Source organism: Stegodyphus dumicola, chromosome X1 (genome assembly GCF_044657685.1).
Source record: "Stegodyphus dumicola isolate Sdum_Otavi_A_Nest chromosome X1, ASM4465768v1".
Classification (NCBI taxonomy): Eukaryota; Metazoa; Arthropoda; class Arachnida; order Araneae; family Eresidae; genus Stegodyphus; species Stegodyphus dumicola.
In genome coordinates, this window is record NC_140780.1 from 98333282 (window position 1) to 98345292 (window position 12011).

General features: G+C 28.5%; 1 protein-coding gene across 2 annotated transcripts in view; it reads right to left on the bottom strand.

Moving 5' to 3' along the window:
* Positions 1–311: 311 nt before the first annotated feature.
* The window catches only part of LOC118181390 (cullin-4A-like), a 201322-nt gene continuing 189622 nt past the window's right edge, over positions 312–12011 (bottom strand). For both annotated transcript variants that reach the window (XM_085807730.1, XM_085807729.1), the window contains 4 exons: positions 6262–6335; positions 5277–5375; positions 2609–2761; positions 312–642 (listed from right to left, as the gene is read on the bottom strand). In XM_085807730.1, the coding sequence (XP_085663856.1) occupies positions 547–642; positions 2609–2761; positions 5277–5375; positions 6262–6335 (422 nt within the window). In that variant the 3' untranslated portion in view covers positions 312–546. The remainder of the gene's footprint in view (positions 643–2608; positions 2762–5276; positions 5376–6261; positions 6336–12011) is intronic.

The following is a 12011-nucleotide window of genomic DNA, read 5'->3' on the forward strand; positions in this document are numbered from 1 at the left end:
AACATTAACATTGACTTTTTTCTTTTATAGATTTTGGATTTCTTACTGTCATACATGTTTAATTATTTAACAACCATTTTATATTTTTAATTTTATAATTTCTACACATTTTCTCACTTGATTGAAATAAATGACTTAAAAATCTGGAAATTTTTAAAGCCTAGAACTGCCAAAGTCTTGATGATTCTGGATTTCAGAATGTACTGTAGTACCAATTTAAAATGCACTTTGAACAAAAATACAAAAACACACACACACACACACACACACACACACACACAAAAAAAAAAAAAAAAAAAAAAAAAAAAAACTATGAACAAATAATTTTATTTAACAACAAAACAATGAATGGATAAGGATAGATAATACAGTTGTTACACAAATGCATAAAATTTCACTTTCAGTATAACATTTTCTTTTTTAAAAATACGTCAAGTATAATATGCTGAAACAATGTAAATTTAAAAGAATCCAAGAAAACATATATTGGTTTTTGAAATAGAAATTCTTCAAGTTGAACTTTCAGTTTAAAAAATGCAATGATATTTATGCAACATAATGATACTGATTAGGATTATCTCCATCACGCTCCAAATAGTCTCTGTCAATAAGACTCTCAATTCTTTTTTTCAGATCTGCAGCCTAGCCAAAAACACAACACAAAAAATCAGAAACATGCTCAGGATAAAACTAAGTTTGTGAAATCTATACTTATTTCTATTGAAAGTTTTAATAATTAAACTACTAGGCAAATTATACTATTTTACATAATTTTCCTGACAGGCATGTCCAGAAATTAAAATCCATTTGGTTTATATATATGTTACGGTGAAACACCGAAATCTGGAGAATGTCGACTTTCACCGGTGACTGTCAACATTTACATAGTCGCTTGGTGTATGTCCGAAATATTTTCCAAATACTCTTATTTCTTACTTACACTGGTGAATGTCGAGATTCACCATGTACTAATGGTGAATGTTGACCATATAAGAATATTACATTTCCTTCTCCGTAATTCATTCGCAAAAAAACGCACTTGAGACTCAGAATAAGAACTTAAAACACACAGTGCATTCAAAATGAGAAAGGAAAATAATAGAAGTTATAAACTTACCAAATTATGTAATTAAAATCTTATTTATTGCAACAACTTAAACTATTATGACACTTTGAATTGCACAAGAGGCCCTTGCTTTTACAACTGCATTTATTTGTGGAACACTTCCTTTTGGAATGGCAGTGTGTACGTATATTCCTCTCTTTTCGACCTACACCAGAGCATATCTGTGATTATTGGCATACACCGGTGAGGGTCCGAATGTACAAGAAGGTAAAGAAATATTCGATCTTTCACCGACGTATTTGGTGAATGTTGACATTCTCCGATTTCGGTCTTTCACGGTAACATATACATATATACAATATATGCATGTGGGTGTAAAGAAAAATTGATTATATTTAAAGAAAACCTTATTATTTTGAAAGTGCATACTGCGGGCTAATACATAGACACCCATATTATTAAGGCACTTACCTATACAAGGAGACATGTTCCTTAATGTCCTTCACATACACTGCTGCCAGTCTATTCAGAAATGCAGTTACTGTATTCTGGAATTTTTCATTGTCAACAAAGCACTTTCCACAATAAAACTGTTTCCAAAGGGCTGTTTCAGAACTTGAAAGGAGATGCAAAAGTACACACCTGTATCTATTTTTTCATTTCTCCAATTGTTTAAAATAGCTTTCAGAAAATTAAACTAGTTCTAGAGTAGAAAATTACTTTGCTGACAATGAAGAGCTCCAGCAAACTAACTGCATTTGTCATGGCATACCAATATGAAATAACAGTTCAAAGAATGTACTTTCAAAATAAAATCTGTTATTTTATTAGTTATCACAAAGATATTACTTTCAGGATATGTCAGTCTACCAATCAGAATTTTTGCATGGTCACACACACAGAAGAGGGATACTCCATCAAATAGGAAAGAGTTCAGCCTCAAACTGCAGCAAAAGCTGCAGACTTGAGTATTAAATAACCTCACAGAAGAGAACAGCTAAGGCATGGTTGAAGTAAGATGACACATAAGGACTGAGAAAAGTTACATTTAAGTATTAAGAATTAAGTTAAAGGAAACATTTATTGATATTTAAGTATCAATAAATATTTCCTTCTTTATGCTTACTGAATATAATAAACCTTAAATGTAGGGAGAAAAATCAGTTCTAACAGTTATTTGGAATGAATTAAAAAAATTCTTTAGGGAAATGTCATTATGATATATGATCAGAATGAGGAAAGAAAATGAGGAAATAAAGTTTTACAACCCATTGACCCAGAAGGAGAGAAACCAGAGAAAAATTATTTGGAACTAATAACCAGAATGCTTTGTTTTCAATGCAAAAGCAAAGAAATTAATAAAATATCCTTTAATGGTTAGCAATTTTGTTATATGATTAAATTTTTCAACAAATAAGAATACATTTATGGTTATTTTCACTGGAAAGAACAGAACTTTATAAAATAAAAACCTCTAACAATTAGGAATTTTATTATACATGTAGAATATTTCATTGCACAAGAATATACATTTATGCTTACTTTAACCGGGAACTTCAGTTGATTAAATAACTCTGAAATAAGCAAATTATGTGATAATGATTTCCTCATTTTCATAATGCGCACAATGGCAGCATCTATTTGATACTGACGATCCTGATAGACCCTTTCTTGGGTTGATGATTGTTCTTCTTGCTGTAATAAATCCATCAATCAATAAATAATGTATGCATATATATAATAATAAATAATGTATGCATATATATATAATAAATAATGTATGCATATATATATATATATATATATATGAGAAGAAATAATTTTATTTACCAAAACAATGAATGGATAAGGATAGATAATACATTTGTTACACATATGCATAAATTTCACTTTCAGTATAACTTTTTCTTTTCTTTTTTAGAAATATGTCAAGTGTAATATTTTGAAATGATGTAACTTTAAAAGAATCCAAGAAAACATGTATTGGTTTTTGAAATAGAAATTCTTCAAGATGAACTTTCATTTAAAAAAATTAATGATATTTATGCAAAATAATGATACTATAAAGATATTTAAAGTATGAATTTTAAAATGTACAATTCCTAAAAGTCTTAATTTGGTAGCCCCCTGTTTTATATTTAAAAGTAACAGTATGTATAAAACTACCATACATTTCAGAAATAAGCAAGCTAATTTGGGTATAACAGAGCTAAGATTTTAATGCAAAAATTCACACAAAACTGAAAATCCATATGGAAGCTGAATTTAAAATTGGTTTATAAATCCAGCTATATATCACCAAATGTGTGAACAATTGGTTTTATAAATTAAAGAGTTGAAAATGAGTATCATTTCTCATTTATTTGAGTAGTAGGGGGTGAGAGTATTATGGAATGAAAAAAGTACTTTTTATGCCAACAGTTTCTGAATTCTTTTAACTTTTGGATATATGCACAGTTTGGCAATTTTTACTTTGGTTCTCATGTAACCATTCTCAAGCAACCACAAAAGAATTTTCTTCTCAGTTGTTCTCTTACTTTTATAAGTAAAGCAATCTCATTTCTATGCACTAAAATATTTCCAGACTTAAAAAAAAAAAAAAAAAAAAAAAAAAAAAAAAAAAAAAAAAAGAAGAGAGAGGGGGAAAAGTATAGCCTTTGGAACATTTTTTCAGAAAATGAAATCATTTCGGGCTGTGATTTGTAGCAGCCTTACATATCTACAGCAGTCAAATGATGTTTCATTTCATAAGCTTTTGAAAAGAAAACCTTTGAAGAAAAAGGATGGAATGGGTGATATTAACATACCAATGTAATCTAAAAGGGTGACAGTCTGAAAGATGTTAATATTGTAATGATCATGAACAGGGCGCAAAAAGTGTTATCAGACATTCAGCCAGAAATGATCATGTCACCGTTCAAAGAGTGCTATTGATGGAGTTGATGATATTATATATGAGGGAAATGAACAAGATACCAGTGGTGAAATGGGGGAGGATGATATTTAAACAGGCCTGTTTCTGGCAGACAAACTTCTGAAAATCATGAGAAAATTCATAGTTGAATATCAATATTGAAAATTTTGATTAATGTATTATTGGAATTTAATAGTTAAAAATGATTTAACTAATGATTTTATCATGAAATTATTTATAAATAATTTTGAGTTCTTGCACTCACTGAGAAGTCCAGTAGTAAACATTTTGCTATAAATTCTCAGTTTATGCAAGGAAATATATGTTAAGTATATATGGAAATAAACTCAATCTTTGATTATTGATTTTCATCTCCTATTTATACAATGCTAGTGGTGCACTTTTTAATTTAAAAGAAATAAAACCCTTATCTAATACTTCAAATCAAAATTCAAATAGCACTTCAAACCAAAACTCAAATAGTATTTCCAACCAAAACTTTTAATAACCATTATTAATAAAACGACAGTATGTTCCTCTGTAAGAAATAAAGTAACTTCATCATTTGAATGCTAGTTCCTTTCCCTTCCCTCTGACTGAAAGTGGAAACAAGCAAAATATTCAACCTCTAAAGTTTTCAGGTGGGTGGGTGTCTGCTAGTCATTTTTTTGTCTGCGATTTGCATTGTCATCCTTCCTTAAATTGTTTTTATGTTACTTAATGTCTATTTGCATATTTGATGCTAGTGCATTAAATACAAATTTTTGATTATGAATTGTACATTTAATGCCACCATTTCAGTAAAGTAGTTTGTATATTTGTAGTATAAAGTAGTTTATATATAATTACTGGTTAACAATTCTGATACATTTTAATGTCTTCTTATGCAATAACTAAAATATTTTGTTATCATATTTTTCTTCATTTCATAAGCTAATTTTGTTTACATTTTTGCTATATAAACATATTTGAATAATATTACAAAAGGAAATGTGCATGCAATTATGTATTTTATGCAAATATAGTTTTGTAATCAATTTCCTGCAGTCATCAGCCTAACCTCATCTGTCTCTGAGGACAATCAACAATGCCCTCATCAGTAAAATGTGATCTGCAAGCATGTACATACATAAAATGTTATGCCTGCACATTAAGAAAGCTTCCCTCCTTTAAGTTTTCTGCATCTATAATTAGAACATCCACAAAGACTAACAGATGAGCCTATATATGAAACATTTCATTAAAATAAAAATACATGGAAAATGGTAGAAAAACATGAACACAAAGCATACATACTGTTTCTTTCATCTGAATCTGGTTGATTTTAATTCTGAAATACTTGTTTCTAAAGTCTGCATTGTAAACAAAGGCATCTTTATCTTCTACTTCTTTACCCTAAGTAATTAAAATTTAAAATACACATAAATTAAAATGCTTTATAGCCATACATACATAGAATTAATATATCTCACTAAAACTTTTCCACTGCAAATATTACAATTTTACTTCAGTTTGTATTACTTCAGTTCAGCAGAAACATTACTAGATAAAGTATATTAATCCACATTAAAACAAGAAAAATACTAATATATGTAAATAATATAACAAATTTGGATTTCATAAAGTTGATTTGTTGAAATATTTTATGTGAAATGTGTTTATGAACTCAATTCTGAAACTGTCTCGCTGAACGAAGCATAGTAAAAAATAACAGCAACAGCAATTCAGATATATTATACTTGTAAAAATACATAAATAAATAAATTAAAAAAGCAATCCATTTTTAAAGCAAATAACATGGTTATTCTATCTAGCAGAACTTAAACAAGAATGAATATTATTGGATTATTGAACATTTGATTTAACAGCATGGCTCAACAGGCAAGCAGTTTGATCAATAGCAATGTATTTTAAAAGATACAAGTTTTTTATACTGTTAACTAAGTTGTAACTTGGTTTTGAAAACGGTCTCAGAACTTTTAACATGTGTACTTTGCTATCAATAACTAATTTTTTTGTTTTTAAATATTTTCTATTTGTTGCAGTGACTAAGAACTAAATCAATGCTTTATCCCCTTCTTTTTTTCACTATGCATCTTTAGTACTTTACACTTAAAACTTTCTTTTCCTAAAATGTAGAAAATGCAAAGCACTTGTCATTTTTACTTCACTCTGTACCGAGTACCATTTTGTATTTTGCTTGTTACAAAATTTCTCAGTAAAAGATGTTTTATTAAAAAGTTTAAGTGATTAAAAATTCATTAAAATATAAAATACATACCCGTGGCATTTTATAGAGCACCCTGGCTTTGCCACATGCTAAAGACTGAAGTGTTCTCTTAAGTTCTCCATCTTCTACAATAACAAATAAAGAGAGCAAAGAAGTAAGCAGAAAACAGTTGGACTTATAATAATGAACATACTTAAAACATACTTGCTTTCTTAAGGCTTACAAAATTTTAATGAAATATTGAGAAAATATGCACAAATATATAACTTGCCATTCTTAAATAATGCTCCTCCAACAAGCACTGTGAATTGGGGCAGCAAATGATGAATAATTTATAGCAACTTAGAAAGCAATGTTTCACTTTTTCCTTATAACTTACCTACACTGCACACAGCTTTCTTTAATAACACCTAATATTAAAAATGGTATGGATCAGAATAAGAATTATCCGAAATAAAAGCCATGACAAATTGTTGCTAGCTTTACAAATGACTGCTAACAAAAAAGTACCTACCAGAGAGGTTTTCGAAGGAGAGACATATTTTATACGCTCAACAGGCAGTACATATACTTATTAATTAGATAAAAATGTAAAAGTTCTTTCAGTGTTGCTTTCAGAAGGACTCTTCTCTTTCTTCAATAAATTAAATTAAATTTCATATAAATTCATAATTTCAGGATGAAGCTTTTTCAAGCTACAATTAATATATTTTTGTAATAAGAACTGCAACTCAGCATTTCAAGATTTTTGTCAATATATTTTTATAAAAGCTACAAAAGTGGCTTTTCTTCATAAAAATTTCTCAAATTAACCATTTCAAGCAGTTAGAATGAACGTGCTGCTGAGAGACAATTATTGTAAAAGATTTTGAGAATAAACTTATGCACATATTGAAAATACAGCAATTAGAAGACTGCTGATTACAACAGTGGCTTGACAAAAGGCCACATGACAAATACCCACATATATGTATATACCATCTGAAAATTAATTATTTTCAGTTTACAGATAGCAAACACATGAAAAAAGATAAATAAAATTAATGACAAATAATCAAATAATATATCGGAACATTTTATTTTGCCCTCCAGCTGAATTTAAATCCTATACACCATATTTACTTGCTTATTCTCCCTTTTTTCCTACTAATTTCATTGCTTGAAAATTGAAGGGGAAAATGTGTGTATACTATTTCTGAAGAGGTGGCTTAAAAAATAAACATAGCACAAAATTTGTTTCAATTACACAAAACATTTTTCTATCTGTGCATACATTTTAAGTGTTAGCCTAAATCAGAATCATGCTGAAAATACTGAGTCAGAAATTACATGAAAAGCAGAAATATGCAAGTAAACACAATATTATTTACTAAAGAAATATTGATTATATTATCTCCTAATATAAATTTAGTAGAATGTATATATATATAAAGACATAAAGCAAGAAATTTAGAACTAATATTTCACAAAGACCAAATATTGAAATTCATAATTAATAAATTTCAAATAAATGCAACAAAGAATTTTAAAATGTTAAAATCAAAACACTTTAAACAAGGAGAACCTTATTTAAAAAATTTAATGAAATTTAAAGAAAAATGAACAAAAGGAGAAGAGGAATTTGATCAACTACAATGCTACTTCATCGGGGAACATTGAAATCAATTGAATTATTTTCTACAAAAATGAGAGAATCTAATTGATTTCAATGTTCTTCCCCCTAACAAAGTAGCATTGAAGTTTATCGAATTCCTCTTCTGTTTTGTTCATGAATTTTTTGAAATTTATTAATTATGAATTTCAATTTTTGGCCTTTGTGAAATATTAGTTCTAAATATGCTTTGTGTCATTAATGATAATTTTTTCTGCAGCTTAATACATGAAAATACTAGGAATGTTATTATTTTCAAAGGAATTGTTTTGTAATTATGTATATATATATATATATATATATATATTATAAAATAAAATTTACAAGAAAAAAACTATATCCTGGAATGTGAAAAAAATGATTATAATCGAAAAAATTAGCAAAACATTTTTCCGCAAATAAAAAGACAATCTTATCTTTAAAATAATCTTAAAAATAAGGAATGATTTTTTAAAAAAATACTAATGATAAACTGTAAATTAATGATTCATAGCTGAAAATTTCAATTAGACTCATTAGGTGGTAATAAATTAAAACATTAAACAAGAATAAATAAGGAGTTCTGAACACGTTTCGTCCTTTTTGACCATTTGACTGAACAAAGAAAAAAATCTACTTCCAATTCTCAGTCAAGAATATAAACCCAATGAAAATTCAGATCTTAAAAAAAAAAAAAAAAAAAAAAAAAAAAAAAAAAAAAAATTCAAAAACACAAAAAGAAAAAAACATTACTTTATAAAAATAAAACTAGATAAAAATCGCATCAATTTTACAATAAAACTACAAAAAAGCATAAAAATGCTAAAAGGCTTGTTTTCAAAATCCTCATTTTCTAAAGAACCACTGCTTGCTTTTTAGGCTAGAAGTACACTTAAAACCTAATTGCTTTTTCCGCAAATAAAAGTTAATGAAAGTTAATTACTATTTCCAAAGTATTAGTCATGGAATAAATCCTAAAAACAACTAAAGTGAAAGCATAAAAATGTGTTAAGTCTTTCTTTACTTATCTATCTATCAACCTATATATATAACATCGAAATATATTTAATATAATTAAATAAAAATAGATATATAATATATACATACATATATCAACAGTTTTAATGCAGTTACCTACTATTTTAGCAACCAGTTTTCAGACTTATAAAATATGTAAATTCTTGATTGAATTGTACCTCCTAAACAAACTTTTGATGAACTAATTAGACATGTCTGTTACATCAAAACAAAAAGCATTGTTAGAAAACATGACTGAAATATTTTGAATAAATTACATAGTTAGATATATCAAAGTTTAGTCAAGAGACTGATCTTGCACATTTAAAATAAATTTTAACCCAAGAGAAAAATGTTATGTTGCTTGAATGATTATAAATGCTTTTTAAACTAAGAGTGTATTTAACACTAACATTCTTATTAATATCCAAAAACCTTCTGTACAACAGATTTAAAGGATATTTAAAAATCAAGTTTTACTTACAATATTTCTGGATTATTTAACATAGCAGTGGTGGAGATAAAAAGTTTGGCAATTAGTGTATTAAATGCTTTAAAACAAAGGATAAAAGTGCAGAATGGGAAACAGCCCATTTTCGGTTTATTCCAAAAAGAAAAAAAATTCTCAACAACTGAAGAATGAATTTTTTTTGGTACACTTTTGAATCATCAACAGAAAGCATACAATTTCTCCAAGATTTCATGTTTCAAAATTTCTCAAAAGGCACTCTGATCACATGTGGATATAATTTGGTTTTGACATATCAAGAAGGTAAAGAAAATTATTTGAGAGATCAGCTTATTGAAAATTTTGAGTTTTGGAAATTTCAGTTTCAAAATAGGTGAGCATCATTTTGTAATATGCTACCTCAATAAGAAACATTAAGTTGGTTGACATCTGTTTCAGTTTTGAATTTTTTGCCCTTCAACAAATTATGTAAGAAAAAGTGATAATTGGAAGGTGCTAGGTCTGGGGAATATGGAGGATGTGGCAGAATTTCACAGCCTAAACTAAACTCAGTGGTACAACAGCCCTAACTAAGACATGGCCTTCAGTGCCCTGATATCTGCTTTCTTGACCATAATTTCCCAGCCTAGCTCTGCAATTTTCTGAGGAGTCACCAAAGCAGCATGCTATCTGGCATTATCATGATGCAGTAGGATGTGTGTCCCTGCTTTTTTTAAATCCTCCATTTGCTAACAGTATCTCTAAAAAAGGAGCTTTTCTTTAGCTTTCAAAGTTCGTAATGTATTGTTCCTTGCATGTCTCGCCAGATATGCAGCATTACCTTATTCAGGCCTACATTCGGTTTGAAGGTGGATGTGGCAGATTGTCAGGCTCGTAATATACTCCCTTTCTTAAGAATGTTTTTGTTGGTAAACCCCTTTTCATCCCTAGTTATCATCCAGTCTAAAAAGGGTTCACTGTTGTTTCGAGCAAGCAGAGATATGCACATAATGACTCGTTCATGCCAATTTTTCTCACTTAACTCCTGAGGCCCCCATCTGGAATATTTATAGACAAACCAGTTTCTGAATATGGTGAGAAATAGTTTTTTGAGATGAATTAAGCTTTTCTGCAATTTATGATGGTGTCAGAAAAAGAGCTTGCTCTATCATGATCTCGAAAATTATCGTCATAGATCAAAGATAGCTGCTTGTCATAAAGTTCGAAATCACTTACTTCAAATTTTCGAACAGTTTCCAGCATGTTTCACCTGAAACAGCATTTCCACCAAAAAGTGTTGCTAAATTTCGAAAGGCTTCTGTAGCATTTCTTCCTTGTTGGAATTTGTACAAAATAACAGTTTTGTAAATGAACTTTATTAGTAGCCATGTTTATACGATTGCATATCATTTAATAATGACGACATTTTTATTTGAATTAATTTAGAAGAGCAGATGTTTATAAATGAAGTGATAAAGAGAGACAATGGTATATGTCTTAAAACACTTGCATGCATGTTAAAACTTGAAATAACATTATCAGACTTTCTTTTAGATACAATATAAAGACAAAAAGCCTTATCTAAATAAACTGTAATTGACCTTTTTTGAATGTCTTCATCAGAAATATGAATAACAGTTTTCATTTGTGAGTTTTATACAGTTACATGTAAAATATTATTTCACTTTATACATGTAAAATATTATTTCGCTTGGATTAAGAAGTCAAAAGAGACGTCATGAAATTATTATTCAGGGGGGGGGAATATTGAATTAAGGGCATTTTCAGAATTGCTGATTTCCCCATGCAATTTTCATATCCTGACAAAATAGAAATTTTGGCCATTTCTCTTGTAAGAGATATTTGTTGCAAGCCTCCTGTGAAGGTGATCCAATGAGAAAAATGCTTAGTTATGGACATACATTTTCAATAATTTTTTTTCTCTTATTGAACAAGTGCAAATGTTCCTAACAGCTTTTCTTTGGATAATTTTTAAGGTTCATTCTTATGAGCAATTCATTAACCCTCTAAGCGCCATGACCGCTTTTATCCAGTCATGAGATTTTTTGTCATTTGTTATATATTAGCTTATAATTTAAGATATTTTGCTTTTTTACTTTCATTAATAATATAAATGCCATCTTGATGAATGTAAGTTTATGAAAATAGAGACTAAAATAGGTAAACATATATATTTAGCTAATAAAGGCTCTTCATGACAGATCCAAAAACCCAGGGCACTCAGAGGGTTAAACAATAACTCATAAAATAGGGTATAATTCAAATTTGGTGCGTTAAATAGCACTGCCACAGCAACAGTATGCTACCAAATACATATTTTTGAATTCAGTAGGAAATTTTACATATACCTTGTAAAAAAGGAAGTACGACAAGTGATCTTTGCATTAGTCACTATTCATAATTAATTTAGTCTAGGCTCAGCTAACTTGAATAAAATATAAAATTTCAAATTTGAAAGCTGATTCCATTCTGAGAATTTGCATGCAAATATATAATTACATAAGCATCAAAACTTTGTATTTAAGTTAGTTTTACTAAAAATCTTTTTCCATTTCAAAGAAGAAAAGGATGTTGAACATTTGCATAGATAAGCTAAAAACAACATACAGGTATTATATTTTTAGGGTAAAAACATTTCTACTTGATTCTTACCCCACATAAGACTTATTCATTCATTTATTTTCA